The sequence below is a fragment of the Vanellus vanellus genome (genome assembly GCF_965231255.1).
Source record: "Vanellus vanellus genome assembly, chromosome: 1".
NCBI classification, from domain to species: Eukaryota; Metazoa; Chordata; class Aves; order Charadriiformes; family Charadriidae; genus Vanellus; species Vanellus vanellus.
The window spans coordinates 23,137,943-23,160,879 of record NC_138905.1 but is presented as its reverse complement, the minus strand read 5'-3'; the positions used below and the strand labels follow the sequence as shown (position 1 = coordinate 23,160,879).

The following is a 22,937-nucleotide window of genomic DNA, read 5'->3' as shown; positions in this document are numbered from 1 at the left end:
GTTTCATTTTCATGACCAAAAAAATGTACAACCATTCATTACTGTGCTAAAAGTCTGCCTCTCCTATTTGCTATTTTAGCATTCATAGGTAACTAATACAGTTAAAATTACTGTGTAGCGTGGCTTTTATGGTATAAGTTTAGACCAATGGTGTAAATTTGCAACCAAAAATAACATGAGTTACACTGGCCATCCCAAGTGTGTGCCAGTAAAATTCATTGTATTACAAGTCACTGTCAGGCATCAGGTTTATGCCTCATAGTGGAGGATCTTTCAAAAGTATCTTTTTCTGCAAAGGCTTAAAACTTATGAGTATGACTTCTTGTTATCGTTACTCTTGTAAAGTTACCAAGCTAAACGCGGTGTTGGAAGGCGAAGAAGTAAGGGCTAAGAATTTCTCAAATAGCTTTTGAGAAATTGGGGTTGCTTCTCCATTGCTTTGCATGGGATCAAAGCCTTATGCCGAGTAACCAGGCAGCTTGACAAGTATGGATCAACATTCGGTACTGGCTCAGCACCTTGCTGGTCAGAGAGGAGACCTGTTGCCTTATATGAGTGACAAGGCAGGGAACACTTTTGTCCAATATCAATTGTAAGGTTTGATAAATGATGGTCTGAAGAGGCTGGAAAAAGTGCTACTCTCCACTCCTCCGCTGATGCTTGCTTCAGTTCTTGCCCTAATATGCAAGATGCCGGATCTCAACCTGTTGGTAGTTCACGGCGTAGCCGTTCTTACTCTTTGATCTTTGGGGTGAAATACTGTTGAAAGAGCAGGTCGGATTTTGAGACTGGTCAGAAGGGACAGCAGAGAAAGAAGTACTTTGTGCTTAGTGTGTTTAATTCTGTAGTTAAGGAATCTCTCTGGAAGAGTCTATAAAGAGATAAGATATTTGGTCTCCTTAGACTAAAGTGAAAGATATTCATAAAGGGTAATGGAGCACAAATTACTGGGTTTCGGTTTCGGGTTATGCTGGTCTTCGTTCGTATAGTGTATCTGTAAAACTCAGATTTTGGTCTGAGACACTTAAATTTTAAGAAGAAAAAACTCCAGCATATATGGACTTTTCCCCCCCCCCCTTTTTTTTAATTTTAATTTTTTTGTTCTTTTTGTGCCACAAACTACAGGAAGAACAAAATGAAAGAGCTGAGTTAAAACAGTTGCTCTTTTGAGGTATATCCAGCAATAATAAACACTTCCATTATTATTTTAATATTCTGTTAATTTTTGTACAGAGTTGGTCAAGGTCTTTTCATCATTCATAAAGTCAAGGTCAAGAGTATATGGGATTGACTGGAAACCAAAGCAAAAAAAAAGAGTTTAAGCAGTATCAGATTTCAGCATATTGAAGGTTGAGTTGTGTTGAGCAGCTTCATGACAAGGAGGATACTAAGCCCAAGGTAGCCAAGCGGAGGAGACAGAAAGGAAGTCAGTAATAAAACTCTGGAATTCACGTGCTAGAAGTGGAGCAGGTGTCTCTGTGGTCAAGGAGATGGAGAGGGCAGACTGGAGATGACCGAGAGCTATGTAAGCTGGAGAGCTGAAGGTGAGGGCAGATACACCACTGGCCAGATATTGGAGTGCAGAAGTGTCATACAGAGTTAATTAGAGATGTAAATATACTGCAGTGTTGAGAGTCTTAAGCTGACGTTTGATGTCACCCTGAAGTTTTTAATAGTAAATTCTGTATCTTGGTTCCATATGGGCGTGATCTCAGTGTTGTAACATAACCTTCCCAGCACTGAAATGTGAAGATCCGTTTTCAAAATTAAACTCAAGAAAGCAGTATGTAGTGTTATCCTACGTGCTCCGTCCTATCGAGTGCACCATGCTTGTTAGCTCAACAGCTGAATAAAAGTTCCACGGGCGTATACAAGTCTATATGAAAAGTATCTGCTCCATGTGTTACATATAGCTGAAGGCTCGGGGGAATAAGGTCTGTGTCTGGGAACCGGATAGTACAACTTTCTATCCCTGACCCAGTGCCTGCCCTTTCCAACAAACAAACAAAAGCCTCCCTCAAAGAAATGTGGTTTATGATCTGTTTTTAGCTCTAGAAGCAAACAACAAAAAAAGCGCCCTCAATATGTTCTTACTCCTACTTCTAGCAGCGTGGGCTTCAGGCACCGCAGGACGAGTGCCGCGCTTTGTTCCTTGCAGCTTTTGGAAGCCACTATTCCCCCGGCAGCTGCAGCACCAGGGCAGCATATTCCCCACTGACAAAATTTTGCACTTGAACACAACCAATCAGCCTGAATTTATCATCTTTTTGAAATTATGGTATCCGGGACATTCACCCTAAATACAGAGGCACAGCTGCCTGGTGAGGGAGAGAGGGTGCTTGCAGGATGGGGAGGTTATTTACGGATGTCCTGTCTCTGCTGGGTTATTGACCTGTCCTGATGGTCTTAACTGCATGGCACATCCATCGTGGTCTTTGTCCTTTCGTCCTAAAGGAGTATTTCAATATGAAAGGCAGAAATTGTGTCATATGAAAAGCAGGAGCAGTTATGTGCGTTCAGGTTGGGGTTTGGACAGGATAAGAGCTCAATGTAGTTTAATGGCAGTAATCTCCCTTGTGTCCCCTGCAGGTTATGGATGGGAAAGGGAGTCTCCTCTGAAAAGCAGCTCAGGGAAGACTGATTCCTCCTCCAGAAGGTGATCCATAGCAGGACCCCCTCTGTCAACCCAGTGGAGAGGGAACAAACAGGAAGATAACCTTGTTAGACTGAAGTCAGTTTGCGTGAGCATCCCCCTACCCACTTGCTCTGTTTGTGCTCATGGTTTCTCTCAGCGTTGAAGAACAAATCCCCTATGTTATCTAAATACTTTTAACTTCAGGTCAGTCTGCAAGAGCCTCCACCTGTCAGACCTGTGATAGCAATGTGTATTTTAGTTCCTTTAGTTCAAGCAGTCCATTTCGACTGGCCAGCTGGTCAAACCCATACCATGAATGACCAGTTCCTTGTGGTGTTCCAGTGTAAGATACTGAAAAAGAGCTGTTGTGTTACGAGCAGGAGGTAAAAGGAAAAAACAAAAGCAAACAAAACCAGGAAGCCTTGCGGCAGATGGTACCACCTGTGTCCATCTAAACCTAGCCAAAGCAGCGTGCCATTTGAGTGGAGAAACCTGGAAAATCTGATGACTCAGTCTGAATGAATAGGAAGACAGTGAGTGAGATTTCTGGCTCATGTCCCGAGCCTCTTATGAAAAAGGCTTCCTATTTTGTAACACAGAAAATTGAGTACGGTTTGGTGGCATCATTCTCTGGCACAGCTGATACCAACTACAGACTAAAATGCCGGCTGTACCCCTGTGAGAACTGACACATAAGTAGTCTGATGACTCTCTGCCAGTTCCTGGGTTATGGTTGAACCTGGTTTCCCAATAAATAAATTTCTGATGTTATTCGGAGGGTCACACCTTTATTACTGGGGATATAACTGGCTGGACGCAACAGTCAGGGCTGACAGCATTCAATTCCTTTTCCAGGCTCAGCCAAATACTAATTTCCATGCACTTCAGTTGTTGCATCCGCAACATCTGAGATGTGAAAAAACTGTCCAAGATGTGCCTAAATCACCGTTCAGCAGTGCTTGCAAAAATGCTCTAAAGGGGAGAGGCAACATGGACGTATAAAGGGACTCCTCAGCAGGATGCAGTCTTGTTTCCTTGCTACCTCCACCTCCTTCCTTCTTGGCTGTTGTTGACAGGATCATGATCTTTCACATCCCTTTGCACTTCCTTTTACTTCTGTATTTCCTTTTCCTTTATGCGCTTGTAAGTTGCACCAGGTCTATTTTTCCCTTTGTCAGTAAGACATAGAAAGAAATCTGCCCTTTCCCTTGGTCCTAAAGTCTAACATTTTTGTTTGTCTGTCTCTTGGTTTGGCTGCTTCGTTTACACTCCCCTCCTACGACTTCCCTCAGTCCCAATCCAAGCCCACACTCTCCAGTTAGGCCGTGTCATGCAGCTGTGGTCTAAATATCTCAGCCAGCTCTTGTCCCATGTTCCTCATCTCATGATTTTGCTGAGTATCCAAGTTCATCCTCCACCCAGTGAGGGTCCATGTTCCCTCAAACAGGTTTTCCCTGGGAAGAGGAGAGTGTACATAATCTTAAAGAACGTGTTACCACAGCAACTAGATACAGGGAATGCAAACAAGAAATTAAATCCCATTGAACAGTAACAGAATAAACTTGCTTTAGTACTGGGCAGCCTCAAGGAACACATAGGGAAAATAAAAGCCCTGCTGATGTTTGTGTCTTACCTCCCTGGGGAGCCAGCGTTACGCAAGTCTCAAAGTCAGGTTCAGCTGAGATGAGGTGGCTTTGCAGAAAAGGTGGTGGATTTTGCCAGGTGTTGGGGTCTCTCTCCCCTGGGGACTGCCACGGGGTGATTTTCAGTGCGTGCGTCGGCATTTGCTGTGAACTGTTTGAGTGGGCATCGCAAGCTCTGCTAGAAAGTAATTGAGAAATAACTGCGTGTAAAAAACAGGTTGAGGCATTCAACACTCTCTCTGTCTACTGACTGGGCTATTTTTTTCGAGGACAGTTGTCATTTTCACGTTTGTGTCGAACAATCTACATGAACCCTTTTTTATCACTTCTTGGCACATACAGTGATGTTAAACAATATCAGATGGTATTTTATCCTTCCCTTGAGGGACAGACACTGTCTCTTCCATTCTTAAATGTTTGATCGTGGGAGGTGCTGAGTACTGCCATTGATAAGAGCGTGTTCAAGCTCTAGCTAGGGGAGTGCCAAATCATACAATACCCCATCTGTAATGCCAGGCATTCTTTCTGGTAATATATCAGTTGAGCTCTCAGTTCTTCAGTAATTAGTTGTACATCTGTGAGCAACTGTCCATCTGATTTATTATCCGAGCAGCTATTGAAATACAGAATATTGCCCCATTTAGCCTCAGGATTGAAAGTTATGATGTGCTAAAGTTGTGTTTAAAATGTAATAAAATTGACTATATATAAACAAATTACAAGTTTATGGGACACTATAGACGATCTTAAATCAATATTTTAAAGTTCATAAATTTAAGGTGATTAAGCATAGCTTAATGCATATGAATACATATTTTAATTGCTGCCTTCTTTTATTTAGTAAGAAGATTAAACGCTGTCCTGGAAAATAACTTGACTGTAGTGAAGAAGACTTAGTGGATGTAAGTATTTCACAGCATGTGTCAATTATTTATGTTTGCAAACCATTGACGTTGGTGATATTATAAATCATGCTAAATTGGCAGCCTAATTTACCAAAAAGACCACTTTTAGTATCGGGAGAATGCTGGATCTGACCGTTATGCATAAATGTGTGAGGTGTAAAATGTCTTTTATGTGGTTTTCAGTATGGGTCTGTAGCCTATATGTACCTAAATGCTTTTAGCAGGGCCATGTGCTTTTAGCTATTTGCATGCTTATGAACTGTTTGTAGGAAAAATGTCAACATGAAGTTGTCGCTAAGTGCCCTTAAAAAGAAAAAGAAAACAAACAAACCACTACCCCTGTACAAATACCCATGGGGATCCTTAAATTCCGTAATGCGGACGTATTTTCCGTCTCCAGAGGAATATAGTTTCACTTGGAATAATGCAGCCAGCATATAGTATTTTTCTGTGTACTTGCCCCAAAGATGTGAGTTTATAGTAGAAGAAGATTGCACTGTGGATTGGCAATTCAATTTAGAGTGAAATACAGTGGCTGCAAGTTCCAGGCTAAGTGCATCATTGCTCACTTGAGGTCACTTTTTCAAACCTGGAGTCAATAGTTCTCTAACAATAAGAGCTTTGGTTCATTTTCTAGACACTTTTGAAACTGTTACTTTGCTGGTGAATACCCCATTATTTTTCTTAAAGTAATTGCTTTCCCTAGCTGTATCTCATAATAACGTGAACTCCCTAACCGTGTGCATGCACACGCGTATATGTACATACATATTTGTGCGTGAAGCAAAGCCATATCTCTGCAAGTCGTACCCCAGGAGGCTTTGAGTGGCTCGGGTGTGCAGGGTAGTGATAGTCATGAACTTGTAGCTGCCACACATTCATTCCAGTATTTTTTCATATTACGTTTTTCCCACGATCTCACCTTCCATTTCCCAGAGCCTGTCTGGTGAGTTTGGAAGCAGTCAACTAAGCCTTTCCAAATGCTGGATAAAGCACAGAATTCATGACTTAAATGTCAAGTAGGACAGTGATCCTGTCTTAGATGACTAACGAGCTGGGATAGTTTTAATTTTAGCCTTTGGGCTTTTATAAACTCGTCTTCTAAAATTACTAACTGACCAATAGTACTGAAACAGTGAATTACTGCAGAAACATTGTGAAATGCCGTCTGGTTTATATAGAGTTGTCTACTGACACTGGGCTGCTGGAAATGAAGATCCTCAGATTTGACAACATTGTACCTAAGCTAAAGATTTACAGACTAGGCTGTGCATTGGCTCTCTCCATTACTGGTACCTTGCCCGATCTGAAACCTATATAGGCTTATAAGCTATAAAACCTAATCCTTAAAATCTTCCGGTGTGTATTGAACAAAACAAACCAAAGTTTGAAGACATTTACTGGGACCAGTCACTTCAGTTGCTTCAGGGTCCTAAACGTACATCTCGAGTGACCTTGTTCAGGCCAGTGACACTTCTCGAACAAGAAGTGTGTCACAGGTTTGTACATGGAAAAGTTTTTTCTTGAGTTACTTTCAAATTATTCTCATCAACTCGACCTTCAACTGTTTCTCCTGGGAAGCTTGGGAAGAGGTACTGTCATCTTCAGTTCCCATTTTTTGTGAAATAAATAGAATATTTGGGATTTTTTTTGTTTGTAGTTTTTTAAGTGCCTGTTTAGCAGGAGAGCTCCATTTGAGTATGGGTTGAATAGTAAAAAGATATCTGCCCAGTTAAAGTGTCATTTCATGTATGTATGTGAAAACACATAAAAGACATGAAGTAAAGCTGTATTTCAGAAAGTTGAGTAGTAGAATATTGACAACGAGATTATTAGCTGGTCATGAAACTGGCAGAGGAATAAACGCATCCTTGTGGAGAGACCGATACTAGCACTTCGTCCTTTATGTAAAAATAAATATGATCTCCAACAGATGTTATTGTTCTGATATTTTATTTTTTGTGCATGGGTAGACTGAGCTCCTAAATGGAAACCTTCTTCTTGATCTGGCTCTTGTAGCTATATGACATTAAAATTATAGATTTATCCTTGTAAACTGGAATAATTTTCAAAAATTAATTGGCTTCATGTTGGCTGGGATTTTTGCAGTAACACCAAATAACTAGTTTATGTGGAGAGGAGAAAATACCTTTTCATATCTACTTTTGGGTTTGTATCACAGAAAGGACTATGGAGACATTCTTACACGAAAAGTCAGCAGAGCCCAAGAGAGGGAACAAAGCGCTTAACAGGAACCAAGAGGCGGAATGGCTTTACCTGCAGTCACTCAAAAACTGCAGGTAGAGCCCTGAAACTGTGGAATCCAGCACCTCCTCATATGATCGTCTATTTTAATGTGTAGCGCATTCATAGATATTTATTAAAAAAAATTGTTTTAGTTAAAATTTAAAATTAAATCTGAAACTTGGGTTTGAATACATGATAATGGTTTGGTAGAATAGCTAGTAGGATTTTGGCTTTGGTTACCCATAAAGCCAGAAAGTGGAATTTACTTGCAGAAACTTCCTTTTCTTCATTCTCTTCCAACGAACTTCTGGACTGACCTTTCATAGAGCTGAAAGCCAAAGTTGCGATGCTGGAGGAATCCCACAAAATGTTGGTTTGCTGTGTTTCTCCACCTGGTGAAGGGAAAGAAATGATGGGGAGAGCAAGGTTTTTTTTTTTCCTTTTAAAAACACAGGGAAAGGCTAGGAAAAATGTAAAATGGACTGGAGGGGATGATAAGCTTCTAATCGTATTGCATTATACTGATGATACATCAAAATAATCTCGAGGCAGTGAGTGCAAGGAGAAGGACAGGGAGCGTGTACCTTAGGGAAACAGGAGCAGGCACCATCAAGTATAGCACAGGCAGGAAAGTGCACAGGCTGGGGGGAAAGAACACCCAGCCCTAATTAGGTACCAAAATTAGGTTCTCACTGCACATCTTGTAATCTGAGATCCCCGGAACAAGTTCTTAATGTAGCATTGAGAGTTTTGTTCACTGGTCTCGACAGTATTTCTTATGTAAAATGTGTGCACTGGCACTGTAAATAGCCTGCTTCAAACACCCTCGTGAAGGGTGAGGACCGTGTCATGTCGTGCTGTCACTAAGGGCTGCATGCTGGTAAGGAGGTTCTTTCTGGAAAGTCTACAGAGGTGCTTTTTAGACTTCTAGGATTATAAATCAGTTGCTCAAAAACAGTAGCCATCCCAAAAACATCCACCTTAGTTCCAGGATCCAACTGGGTATTGTAAAATTAATTGTAGTTTATAAGAACTTGGCTCCTATATCGTGAATGCTATAAATAATTCTCAGCAGCATTTGGATATCATGGTAAATAAGGCACAGAGCCACACAGGATAATGAGGAGAAAAAATAAATATTGAAGAGTTGCTAGTTCATTAAGTAATGTCTATGCTGTGCATGAAATGAGGCAGGGGAGCAGGGGAAAACGTCTCCCATCATAGAGACTATCATGAAGGATTTGCATAAGGAACTTTATTTCTAGTATTTTCTAGATATGACAATCAATCAGACTGAGTCCCTAGAATCACCTCTAAGACTCATCTTTAGATCCATCGGACTTAAGTCACCAGAACATTGGGTAACATTTGTTCGGTATCTTCTGCGTGTCTTGGGCAGCAGGTGAGAACGAGACGTGGTCTTTGCAAAATGTTCTCACAGAATTTCTGCTGTCATCGCCCTGAGACCCTAAAGGGCCTTCGGGGAGGGGACTGCACAGGGGTTGCATCTATCTTCATGCATGTGCTTTCTGACATCTCTTCCAGTACCTGTGTCCCATCTTTTTTTCTTCCCTTTGGCTCTGTCTTCCCTGTGTTGTCTGGCTGAGAGTAGGGAAGATACTGCAGTTCCAGGAGAGATAATGTCTCTGCACTACCAGCACGAGTAGCCTGTGACACCAGGTCAGGCTGTAACCACCAGCAGTAGCAACCACAGGAAAGCCCTGTGTAATGGTCTCTCTGGGGCGTGCAGAGCAGCTTATTTGGAGACTTATGCTGCTGTTTTCCCATATGCTATGAAGCACAATCTTTTATTTCCCTCTAATCTGGGTTTATATTCACTGGGCCATGTAAAGGCCAAATGTCACGCCTTTGCTGCTAGATCTTTGCGACCGGAGTGCCCATGGTGTAAGTCCCGCTCTTATTATCGAGCGCGGAGTGGCTGGGAGAGAGCTGGCTCCGCGGGCAAGCCTTGGCTCTCCATCATTCTCTGGCAGCAGCCTACATGCGTGACCCATCTAACAAAAGCATCGCGCAGCTGTGGACTTGAAATATCACTGGCTACAGATGAAACGGTAATAGTTTTGCCCATATGTTGGCACCTTTACCTCTATGGAGAAATGAGGCCACGCTTCACCAGTAGATGCAGTGCTTGAATATCTGCAATGTGTTAGGAACTTCTCAGACTTCACTTCAAGACCTGCCTTGTAAAAAAATACGAGTAGGTTAGTTATAAAAAGGTGCGTTACTGGTGGGTAAGAGTGTCCTTTCTCCCTGCATTCAGTAACATTTGACCTAAGTCTACAGGTCTGGCTACAAGACCCACAGGAGAGAAGATTCTTGCAGCAAAACATAGCTTCTTATTTAGAGGTATCCGTTCATCTTCCTTGAAACATAGATGCACGTGTCAGTCTTTCTCATATTTCTCTAAAATAATCTCCTGGGGAATATGTAGAAAAACAAGCAGAGGATTCTTTACCATTTTAGGAGAGGGATGGAGACAAATTCAACTTCAAAATACTAGCTATTTTAAATGCAAAATGATCCTTCCTTAATTAATACTTGGCAAAGCATTTTAAAGATCAAAGTGTCAATATTAGCTAATTCTCATGACACACCTGTCAGGTAACTAAAAATTATATCCATTTATAGCCCAGGAAGCTGCAATACTGTCTAACATCAGCATTTTCACAGTTGCTACCTGGTTAATTTACTGAAATAACTCATCTAATTCTCAGAGGTTCTGCATATTCTTAGTTGTCCTAAATTATACTCGGAGCCGGAGACTATTCACACCTTTGAAACTGAGTGCAAATGTTTTGGTACAGAAATGTGAGTACGGCAGCTGAACCTGAGGCATCCACACTTAAAGGCTTTGTCCAAACTTAAGCAACCCTCAAAAGTGTGGAGCTGGAACTCGCGGCGCTCTCGATGCCCAGGCTGGACGGGGGCTCCTGCGCTGCCCCGCTCCCATGGCTTGAGGCAGAGGGTTGTTTCTCAGTGGAGCTGCAAAAGCTGTGAGGTATAGACGGGCTTGGGAGGGTCAGTCTCCAGAGATTTTTTTTCTTTTTTTGCAGGAGGTTGTGTATAGAAGGAGTGTTCAGAATGGGAGAGGGTGCTTGAAGCGGGAAGAAAACTGGTGTGTGATGGCGGTTGATTTTTATACCTCCTGCTGTTGGTTCCATTAGAGATGCAGGTTACCTTGTTATTTCTGTCATGGCTCTTTCTCCTCTTGTTCCAGCATCAGCAGAGTGTATAATTGGGCTGGCGGACAAATTTTTTGCTGCCCCGTTGAGCAACGACTGAAAAGGAGAGGGGATTTTGAACAAGTGCTGTCTCCCCCTCAGTATGCAGCGCAACTGGTTTCCAAGCGGTGTTTTAGTTGGAGCGGTGGTGGTGTTCAAGTGCCTCGCTTTGTCTGCGCAAACAGTTGTTGTAACCTGTTTGCTCCGTTCGGTGTGGCGATGCCCGGCCTTGAATACGGCACGAAATTTAAGGATGGCGTCACTCCGTCCCAGTCTGTTCTCCCTCTTGCAGGAGCAGGTGGGAGCAGACAAAACCCCCGGCAAAGGCCGTCCGTGGCTTGGCGCTTAAAGGAGGGAAAAGCCCAGGCTACAAAAAAGGGGGCTCGGGGGACTGAACAGCCTGGAGCAGGCGTGCAGGGCTGAATTAGGAATTGGGATTGTTTGCCTTTCAAATTCACAGGACTTGTTTGCTGTCTTGGCCCTGCTCAAAGTGAATAAACGCTCCTGCTCATAACAAAGCCTAAAACAGAGGAGGAGGGAAGGATTAAGACCAGAAAATGATGACTCACCCGCCCCTCTTCCCCCCTCCCCAGTTTCAGTCCCCACTAAACCACTTTCCCTCACCAAAGCCCTGGTGGCTTTTCGTTTATAAATAATCGTGTGTTTGAAATGTTAAAATGTGTAGGCAGGGATTAAAGGATATGTGATGCTACAGCATTAAAACAGTGCAGACCTCTGCAAGGGAATTGTGAATGAAAATTAAAACGTAGTTATTTTTGGCAAGGGCGGCTGCATCCTGGGGAGATCAAGAGAAAGCAAAAAGCAGTTTACCCAAGCCTGGCGAAACTGAGTAGAAAAGCTGGGTGCAGCTGGGTGCAGTAAAATAGGGCTTTGTCCTACTAAAGCCGAATTTGAAGTTTTGGGGTTATCTCAGCTTTGGGGGGATGCAGGGAGGAGATTCACCGAGAAGTTTCTGTCGAAGGTACCAGCCTAAACTCTCCTCCTTTTCCTCCTGCAAAGTTGGGGAACACAACTGCTTGGTTATCACCCACGTTGTAACGGGTTTCTTCCTTCTCCTAATCCACTGTGGGACTGAGGTGGATGGACACCTCTAACACTCTCAACTCTGCGCAATGTCCCACAGGATTTTACAGAATAAGCAGGTTGTGACACCCATTTGGGGTATTATTCTGTGTTCTCACACAAGTGAGAGTATTGGCATCGAGTTTCTTGTTGTGTCTGGCAACAAAAATCGAGACTTGTCCCTGCTTAGAAAAAGAAATGCATTACAGACTTTGAGGGAACTGTTGCAAATCAGTTGTCAGCATTGACTCTAGCATTGATTCTGGAGTTTGAATATCATTTTTAGTGTCATTCTCGGATGCTAAATTAGCTTTGACTCCATAAACCTTTGATTCCTAGCCAAAGTGAGCCCTTTCATGGGACTGCCAATGTTGGAGTCGGTGAAATCTGCCTCCTCACCCCTCTTCTTTTTAATTTTAGGTGAGTGAATGGTATCAGTGTGAACAGGCACAGATTAGGGCACTGTTCTGCTGCTTTTCTTGCTCGTGATCTTGCTGCTGTCTGCTTGTTGGTACAGGGGAAGACTCTGAATGCTACGCCTGTAGCAACTGTGCAATTACTAATAAACAAAGAATTTTAGGAAGGCCCCATTCATTTCAGGTTTGATTTTATGACATGCACTCCGAGCCCACAGAACCCAGGGAGTAGGGCTTTGGGGGGATCTCCACTCCGAGCCTGCTGAACCCAGGGAGCAGGGATTTGGGGGGATCTCCACTCCAAGCCTACAGAACCCAGGGAGCAGGGCTTTGGGGGGATCTCCACTCCGAGCCTACAGAACCCAAGGAGCAGTGATTTGGGGGGATCTCCACTCCGAGCCTGCTGAACCCAAGGAGCAGGGATTTGGAGGGATCTCCGCTCCAAGCCTACAGAACCCAGGGAGCGGGGATTTGGGGGATCTCCTTGGGGGAGGCAGGGCAGTGCCACCCCCCTCACCTCAGCTGCCCCACAGCTCCCTTCTGCCCCGCAGGCTGGAGCGGTGGTCCCTGCTGCTCCCAGCTCCCTGCACGGGGCTTTCACTCCGTGGCTTTCAGACCAGGGCATCTGCAAAAGCCCGTTTGGAGCCTTCATGCTGCTGATCCCCGTGGGTTTGGTGCTGGAAGAGCCTGGCTGCAGGGGCGTTACGGGTCTCTCCACAGCTAACAGTTTGAGGACTCCTGCTCCGCTCCTGCCCTGCATCCTCTTGCTTTATGATAGCAATGATGGTGATTCAGCAATTGCCTTAGGTGAACTGGCATGTCGCTCTGCTAAATGGAAGGGGGTTGCATTAACGTGTTGATTTGTATGGAATATGCCACCTCCACTGCTCTTAACCTTTGCTGTTACTTTTGTGCTAGTAAACATGGAAAAATGCCCTGTGCTCTCAGGGTGTTACTTCTTTCATGCTATTTCTATGAACCTGTTTATAAGCCCGGCTTGTGTTCTTGTTTTGTTTTTCTCCCTGCTTTAATGCATTTAAATGTATTAGTTGAGAAAAATCTCTATAATAATCTTTAGTTCAATTAATGTTACATTTAATTAAAGGATTTAACAAGGATAAAAGTAAGAATTAAATACTTGTCTGCTTAATAATTTTTTAGGGCTAAATTCAAGGCAAGCCTCAACCTTATTTCAGTCAGTTAATGCAGTACATGCAAAAGACATTGTATTTAAAAATAGATGTTCCTTTGGGCAGCTAGACAATATTCTAGTGGCCTGTTACTGCAGCACTCAATTTGATCAAGCACAATGTCATGAAGTAGTGTCAAAACGTAAAAATATCTAGTTTTAGGTAGGAAATTTCTCATTGTCAGTCAGTAAGCCAATGACTTCATAAACAGAAGTCTTTCAAGGATACACAAAATACAGTCTTGTTTATCCTTGCTGGTTTTTCTTAAAATTGCATCAGTTTAATTTGTGACTAGTTAAATGAATCGTATTAAATTACAGTTCCTGGGAACTTTTGAGTTTGCGAAACATTGCAACTCTTGTGTTTACACACAGCTAGTTTTTTCTTTGAAATGTGTCTGGAAATTTCCAGACAACTGAAGGGACTTGCCACGCTTTTCTTCAAAGCTAGACCTATGTTTTCAAAAAGCATGTTTTTTAGAGCTTGTTCTTTTTTTTCATTTTCTTCTTCTTCTTTTTTCTTTTTTTTTAATCTGGAGGAAGAATGATGGTGCTGGTTGCACTGAGGAGGCAGAAGGTGTGCATTGCTTTGAGAGATCTGACTGGTTATTTTTCATATATAAACACAGAGCTGTGTTTAGCGTTATTTTTTTAAAAAAATATATATTTTTTCCCCTCTTGTGGAAATGATGACTTCACAAATCATGTTACCTGTTATGGGCAACGTTATGGGGATTTATACTCTGACACCCTCTTCTTACCCTCCTTTCTTGAGGTGTTTTCTCTGCTGAGATCCTCTTACTGCATGTTGGAAATCCTGAGTATGCCGCAGGAGATGCCAGGGCACTCTCACTAAGAACCAGAAAGTTCAGTCACAGTTTTGACTTTGCCATCCTCTGCATCAGTTCCACATCCAAAAGTCTCCACCGTAGGCTACTGGCCATTTGGCTCTTCAGGGTACTCATAGAGGGGAAAAAAGGGTCGCAATACTGTTTCCGTTGTAACCAGCAGAAGCATACAGTGCAACTGATGTCAGGGGTGGTGGAGCAGATTCCTGAAGTCCTTCAGCACTTCTTACAGCCACTGGTTTGGTCTCTGCTGTGCAGTGGCATTGACTGCCAGTGCTTCATTAGAAGCACCCAGAAATGGAATGACTGTAGCCATGTCTGCTTGGTTGCAAAGCCAAGGAGATCCTGTTCCAAAGCCGGGATGGTGCTAGGAAGGGAAGGTGTGTGTGGTCAGTAACCCAGGGGTGAGCTGATTTGTTGCATTCCCAGGTTTTTCATACCCTTGGGTGAACTCAAATCAGGCATTCCATCCGTATGTGAATTCTTCGGTTGATTGACTTGAAAGATATATTGAATAATGTTTGTTTATAGCGGTCCAAGCTGCAGGATATGGATTTTGTCTGGCATAGAAATATTTGTGGTGCTACCCTGGGCTTGCTTTGCAGGATGTGTATGCTTCTTTCTTGAGCTGCGCCACATGGGAACGTTCTACCTGTTTGCATGATAACAGATGTTGCCTAAAGGACCTCTATGCAAAGAAATTATCTCCTGAGGGAGGTATATGTGAGCAAAGCTTTTACAGCTGGGGGGCAAGCTATGCTGAGAGAAATCGTTCTTTGAAAATATGCCTTTGAAGTATATATAGGACCAGGAGGAAAAGAACAAATAAATGATATAGATGGGGAATGGAAACAAAAATCTAAAGAAAGGAAGATGTTCCCAATACATCTATTTTGCATGACTTGAGCAAAATTGAATATGCTAACATTACTGTAAGCAAATGCAGTACTCTGGAAATAGTCATCTTATACAAAAGCAGGCATTTATTCTCGCAAAAGAAGAATGAGCGGAGATAACATCCTCTCCCCGCAAGCCTGTCTGTCTGTTATCTTTGACAAGGTGAGAGGCAGCATTTCTTTCTCCAGTTGTAGGAAACCTACTGATGGTGTTTTACTTAAATTGTGTCAGGTTATGTTTACACAGTCACCTTATTGGCTACCGGTCCACGCTGTTGCCAGACAAAGTAGGTTGGTTCTCCCATCTCCACTAGCTGCTTGTTTCTGCCACTTCCATGAGTGGCATAAGTATGGGTGCAACCAAACCTCAAGCCTAAGCAAGAGCTGAAAACTAACCTGGCCAGGAGCTGAAAAATGGGTAGTTCCTGCTGGAGCTGCTCCATGAGTGTCCTCTCATCACCTCTTGCATGCCAGTACCAGCCCAAAGCAGAGACTTTCCTTTCAGAGCAAGGGACTACTGCACTTAGAGGCAACATAGATCTCTAGTGATGAACTAGTTATCAACTGTTCTGCCCAGATGTTAGGCAAAGTATAACATTTTCCCAAGATCTTTCTTTCAAATGAATGGCAGGACAGCCTGTGGAGAGAGGGGCAAGCAGCTTGCTATCAGATTCACTAGATAAAACTGAAACTCTGACCTTGTGGGACAGTACAGGAAAAAGAAGGTGTCCCAAGTGGGGTATTAGGCATGCTGTGATCTTTATTATGCTTCTGTTAAGCAGCTGACAGGAGCCTTGCCTGTGACTCCAATTGCTGAATAACTTGGGGAGAGGAAAGGGAAGCGGACGGGGCGGGGGGCACAGTTGATGTTTTGATACACACAATTTGGAGGCAAGCATCTCTGCAGTGATACTCCTTGTCTTGTTCCGCCAACTCTTTTACTGAAGTTGAGCTACATTTATTGTCTTTGGCATTAATCTAATACATCTAACGTTCTTGGGCAAGGTAAATATCTGACAGCCCCTGTGTAGTTAATTCGTCCCCAAGCTTTAAAGATTTGTGGTATCCTTGTAAAATATTGTCATACAAGTAGTGGGTGGTAGAGTGCATGCTGTTACAGTAAGGGAAGTAGAGCCTTTTAAGTAAATTCCCTAAGCAGATGCACATTACAGCGTACAACTATGTTTTCTGGAAGTGGTTGAAATTGCACTAGGGTCTCAATTTTCCATTCACTGGCCCTGGAAAAGGCAGAAGCATCTAAGAGACGGAAATTAGTACAAATTGATCTCATAAGTGCAAGTTTTATTAAAATTGTCTGTCAGTGTGTGAGTGATCTTGATAAATTAGATTACCAAATGATTTTGTTCACGACAGTTTGCTTTCGTTATGGGTGAAATATGCAAAATAATATCTAAATAAAGACTAAGTTAAGCTGTTAAATGCTGCTTCCGGGAGTAATCAGCCATTTTCTGGCTTGTGCTTTGATTTGAAGGCTGTCTGTCAGCCTTCATCTTTATTCGTGGTAAATAAAACCTCTTCCCTGAAGGGATCAAGGTATGAGCACATAAGAACCATAATATTATGCCTACCGCAATCAGTGATTTTGTAGGGATCTCGTTAAAGTTCAAGTTCTTTCCCTGCAATTGAGCAGAAATACCAGTATATGCTGGAAATAAATCAGTCACTGTTAAAGGGGATCAAGAAAGCTTAAAATACAGGGAGGTTGCTCAAGGCAGGTGTCAGCACCCTTTGGGAGAGAAGGAGCTAAAGATAAAATGATAAATACCAAAGAATGTAGTTGGGTCTCTCCCTTCAGCCTTTCCTCCAGCCAGCAGTTGTTGGTCCTGTCCCAGTTTGAAAACCAGGGAGGTGACAGCCTGGGGAAGCACTGAGAATTCACTCGGTGAGTGGATAGCAAAGAAGGACTAACCGAGGGACCCGAGTAAGGAGAGGCACATGTGTTGAGTAAACTCCCGTGCATCACACAAATGGATGCTTGGGCAATTTACTCCATGCTAAGTCCATTGTCAGCGGAACTGTGAGAATGGGAACATGCTGAAGAAACCAAACCTCCATGAACATCCTCTCAGCAGGTGACCTTCCACGGTGATGTGTGTCAGGCACTAGTCCAAAGGCGGCAGGTAAAGTGCTGCCCACGGTCATAAGCAACAGACTGCACACTGAATTTTGTAAGCGGGGATGGAGCAAGGCTCTGAAGTGGTTAGTGCTATACCAATCCAGAAAGGTTTGGTGGAAGTTAAAGCAGATCTGACTGAAAAGCTCCATGCTCATTCGGGAGGAGGCGGCTTTTCATAATGTGATTAAGTATTTACATGAAGATCTAATAGATGGTGACGTGGAGAGGACGAAAAAAGTCTGTTGTAACAGTAATAAGAAGCCCAGCTAGAAACAGAAGGAGTATCATGTATGTTGGGAAAAGAAACTACCATGCACAAGTGGCTGAGCATCAACCTATATGGGATTAACTGATCTCAGAGCTCTTCTAGGCACAAAAGGGCCTGGTGGTGTCTGATAATAAGCTCTGACTGGAACATGCTGCCTAATGGCAAAACATTGATTGACTCTCATTTAGTATTATTTCTGGACTATGGCGTATCTGACATGGCCCAGATTTTGAATTTTGGTGTCTCTTCTTGCTGGTTTATTTCTGTGTGTATGGCCACTATAACACAATGCTTTTGTCGTGTAGGAGTGAAAGCGCCATACAACAGGTTTCTCAACTATATATCGAGATTGTACATCACTTGACAGAGTGTTGCGTTCATGTTCGCACAAATGCAATTCCCTTTTGTTGAGACTGCAGAAAGAGAGTATAACTGCCATAAGGACCAACAGATGATGTAAAGTGTTTGGTGAAAGTGTAAATTGCTCAAATACTTAAGAATTGTTGTATTAACTGTTCTCATGGAATGATGAAATGTAGTGTTCTAGAAAGTAAATGTCAGATTTTGGTTATCTAGTGATCTGTTGCTGCTCTACAGTGTTACATGATTAAAGGCATCTCTATCTTAGTTATACCTGGTCCTCTGTCCTTACTGCACATATCAGGATTTTTGCAGTACAGAGGCTGAGGATTTACCCTGTGCCAAATAGTGATCCATGAGCTGAGACAGGTTTAGAAATTCTTGGGTTTATTCCATAGACCATCCTGGTTTAGAGTTGGGACTATGAAGACTGTGCTTCTTTCCTGCAGACTACTCAGTTCTAAAAATAACTATTTTCTGAAAGCTTCTGTATGAAGTGTGTATGAATGCTTATTACATGTAATTTCCCTGTTGCTTTTGCTTGGGTGTCATTTCTTTGTCCTGCTTTGGTTCCCTCTGAATTTTGAGCTGAGCTCTCAGGGGATGAGCGTGCTGGAGATCACCATGGCAACACTCCGAAAAATGCACGCTGCAGGCGCCAGGCTTCACCGCTGTTATCCCTGCAAGAGCTCTGATGATCTGTGGACTTGCGGACTTATTCGGGAGCTGTGAGAGGGATGGAGCCGGTGGCTGAGAGCTGGGGGTACTGTGCCTATTAAAAACGTGTCCTATGTAAATTGAGGAACTCTGGATATTGTTTGCTGATGTACAGCACTAGCATCCAGCATTTTCATAGATTACCGCTGAGATTTCCCTTAGCAGGCTGTAAACCCTCTTCTTTTATTCCACATAATTCTGATTCTAGTCTCTAACGTCTTAGCTCTCCCCATTTTCACTCAAGACTACTGTGGGAGCCATTGCAAAGGCAAAGTTGTTATCATGGTAAAAGCTTAAAGATGGTTGATGATAAAACATGTCATAAAGATTATGATGCAGAGTTTAAAAGAGGTGAGTACTCGTATCCCTGCTGTTCCCAAATCCTTTTTCAGGAGAAAAAGAAAACATTCAAGGAAGAGTTATTTTATAGATGAATATTTCACGGCAGTGGTTGGGAGAGAACGGGTTCTCTTCAGCAGCAGGAAATAACAGAAACTGGATAAAAGTGTATTGCCTTCTGAGACAAGAATTAGGGGCTCTAGGTTGTGTTCTGACAGGGGAAGTGTGACACTGGAGTTTTGTTTTATATTAGCGAAATAAGGAATGCACCATGTCCCAGTACATGGGGGGGTAACGGGGGTGTGTCTTGCTTTTTTCCTTTTTTCTTTTTCTTTTTTTTTAAACTACTATCTCAGCCCACCAACTGTAAGGTGAGACCACCAGAAGGACGTGGGCTTGTAATGCTCAGAGCAGTGACTAATTCAAGTGTGATCAGCAGCCTTGAATAAGGTGCCTCCACTTCCAGTTATTGCATGGGGAGCGCTAAGCCCATAAAAGCAAAACTCCTGAACAAGCAGGATGCGGAGCAGGAATGCCCAAAATAGTTGACAAGGAATGCTTAGGAGAAAAATGTATTTGAAACCTTCCTTTCAAGTGGTTTTCCCAGTCCCATTTGTGGATGCATAGAGGTCAATACCCATGTTAAAATGGGGGGAGCTCAGATTCCCACTTTGCATTCATCACTGGGTAAAATGCACAAGCTGGTCCTGCGCCAGGAGCCCAGATCACCCACGCAACTCAGTGCCCTAGAAGTCAGGTTTCCCTCAATCTGTTCCTATAAACATAGAAGCGTTTCTCGTACAGCATGGGATCAAGGAGCCCCGCTTCGGGCAAAGGCATCTGGTAGCAAAGCATCAGAGAGATGCATGCGGATGCAGTCAACAGCCTGAATCAAGATTTACCAATTCCTAAAGAAAGCGGTTTTGCTCCAGACCTGGTGTACAAACACCACAGCGTTATCCGCATGCTCCTGTCCTCCGCTGCCTCTAGCCAAGGGGGTGCATTTCTTCTTGAACCCAGGGGTCCCCACTTCTGTGTTTAAGTGCTCAAAATCCTAGATTGAGCTTCTACTGGAGATAAGTATAATAATGTTTAGTCTGATGTTCCCAGACAGGCTTGAGCATGAGAAAAAGAGCGGAGCCGCTGAGTCCTGACAAGGTGAAGGTAGTTCAACTTCTGTAGAATCCGGAATTTTGGGGAAAAAAATAGAAAACTAATGGGATACATGGGCAGAAGTTACAAGAACTATCTGGTATGACAAATAAGCCTTAGAAATGCTACTTTCATTTTTTGTCGTTATAGGGCTGAGAATGGTTTATTTCAACATGTAACGGTTAACATGGAATAAATTGGCCAATTTCCCTCTAAGGCCAATTAATTAAACAAACTCACACATGTCTCTTTGAAAGAAGTAGTAAAATTCAAAGTGGTGCCACATATTTTAACCCATTTATAGAGTAGAACTTCACCAGATCAGGAGGTGTTGAAACATTCCTGTAAGTGCTGGCCAAAGAGTTCAGCACTCTTTAAGAGACTCACTGAAGAGAAACAAAGTTCATGGGTTATTTTAATTTCCTGTTTGTCTATTTAAAGTTCATATTTTTAAAACAGGACTAAAAAAGCACATTCTTGCATTTTGAAAGAATCTCGTTCTCAAGATTTCAAGATACAACTTTTTAAAACTTAATGTTAAAAAAAATATTTCTCGATGGTGATGTGGTTCTAGGCAACCCCTGAACTCCAAATGCAGTTGACAAGGATGCCACAAGTAAAAAAATGTTGTACCTAAGCCCTATTTTTTAACTGTAAGTCTAAGAGAAAAATGTGGAGGTTATGTGGGTCACCATTTTACATTCTGCCAGAATGCATAATGTAAACAGGATAAAACGGCTGGGAGCTCATGGAATCTCAGCATGAAAAAAGTTTTAAGTGCTGACTTCCTACTATAACTTCTAGCATCAGCATTAACCAAATCCGTTGTATTTATCTTCCTTTGCCATTCTCACTAAAATTAGATTGTTTACATTTTTGAGCAAGCTAATGGCACAATTTACTGCCTACCTCTACTAGGCAGAAACAACTTAGAAGAGAACCAGCCTGCTCCTTTCACCTCTAAACCACAATTATTAGAATAACAGTGAGACTGTTGATGCTCTATAGAAAAGTTTCTCCTAGATGAGAAAGTGAGAGGTTTAGCTCAAAGAGGTTTCCGATCTCTTTCTTGTGCTGAGATGTATAGCTCCCTTGAGGCATGCAATATTCAGTTCTGCCAGTTCCCGAGGGCTCTGCAGAGAAAGGAGGGCAAAAAGATCTTCAGAAGCTTTCCCAGAAAACCAGGTTTTGGTGCTAGCCAGGATTAATACCCAGTATTGTTTGTTACAATTCCGTTTGTTCTTAAAAATGTAAATGTCTTATCCTTGAGGTTCTTGCACTAACTCATTATTTGTATGTCTTGACTTTGATGTGGGAAAGCAATTTCTGCCGTGCATAAAACGTTATTGGGAAAAATACATTTTGCTGCTCATATAGTGAAAGAATTCTTCGATTCAGCCCCGTTTCCCTACTTCAGCCCCCTTGTTTCTAATGATGCTTTCACCTAGCAAATTCAGGCCTTGAAGAGAATAATGCAGTAGGTAACACTTTTAATCAGTATAGGAAATATGAAACAGCAGGGAATGCTTTTCCAACTGTGCAAACAAGAAAAAAAAAAAAAGGAAAAATGTGAAAGCTGTTTTTTTCATTTCTTTCTCCTTAGATTGGTCTTACCCGTGGAGCTTTTATGATTCCGCAGTTGCATACTTATCAATAATTGTTTCCTAATTCTGCTCCGTTTCTGCACTGAATGAGGTAGTATAAAATGTTGAGCTCCATGCAGCCAGTCAGTTTTCAAGATCCCATGTGGACAACAGAAACCAGTGTGCTGTTAGTAATCTGTTAAAAGGATAATTTTCCTCTTGTATCAGTGTTTAATTGGATGGAATCTCAAATCTTAATGGTACCTACATTGCTTAAATACTGTTCTCGTCGAGGTGTGACAATGGACGGGGAAGGGCTGCTCGTTTGAACAAGAAGCTTCTCTCTAATTAGTCTAAACCATACCTGAGTGGGGAAAGAAAGAAGTTTACTGAAATAATTTCAAGAGTCAGAATTGGATACTTGCTCGTGGCAGCTGTTCGTTTATACTGGGGTGTTACTAAATAATGTGTAAACCCAACGCGTGCTTGGGGAAGGCTCGCGCCGGGAGGCTTTCCGGCAGGGACGAGGGAGGTGGCAGTTGCTTGTCAGTCACGAGGAAACCAGTGTAGACTGCACAGCCCTGCATCGGGCTGTGCCTGTCTGTGTTCTGAATCCCACTGGGGCCACTGGGTCTTATCACGATATAAAAATAGTGGTTGTCTGAAGCTGCGTAGCCCAGGGCCGGAGCAAAGGCCAGCACTCCGCTGAAGCCAGGGCTGCAGGACAGGCATGGTGGGCTTGCAGCAGCTTGCATCTTGTCTTTTTTATTTATTTTTTTTTCCCCAGCATGAGGTACACAAATTACGAATCTAACATATTTGTGTTTGGTGTACAAGGAGGAAGGTTGTTAGAGGGGGCAGGGAGAGTTAACCCTTGGAGGCAACTGGAAGAGTGGAAGCACAGGGTCAGTGAGTGGTTTTTTGAACAGCTTGGGGTGGGAAAGACAGGTGGAGTATCTGTGCTGTGGGTCGGGGAGCCTGTTGGAAACAGGGAAGCATTATTCAAAATGCATCCCACCTGGAGTCCTGAGTCCTGCTCTGGTGTCCCCAGTACAGAAGCATATGGATGTGTTAGAGCAGGTCAAGAGGAGGGCCACAAGAATGGTCAGAGGGCTGGCGCATTTCTCCTGTGGAGACAGGCTGAGAGAGCTGGGGTTGTTCAGCCTGCAGAAGGCTCCAGGGAGACCTTATTGTGGCCTTTCAGTATATAAAGGAGGCTTATAAGAAAGAAGGAGAAAGACTTTTTACCAAGGCCTGTAGTGACAGGACAAGGGACA

General features: G+C 42.8%; 1 protein-coding gene across 1 annotated transcript in view; it reads left to right on the top strand.

Moving 5' to 3' along the window:
- The window catches only part of PLXNB2 (plexin B2), a 176,850-nt gene that overhangs the window by 55,024 nt on the left and 98,889 nt on the right, over positions 1 to 22,937 (top strand). The window contains exon 2 of the mRNA XM_082498674.1: positions 5,120 to 5,180. Coding sequence (XP_082354800.1) covers positions 5,179 to 5,180 — 2 coding nt within the window. The 5' untranslated portion in view covers positions 5,120 to 5,178. The remainder of the gene's footprint in view (positions 1 to 5,119; positions 5,181 to 22,937) is intronic.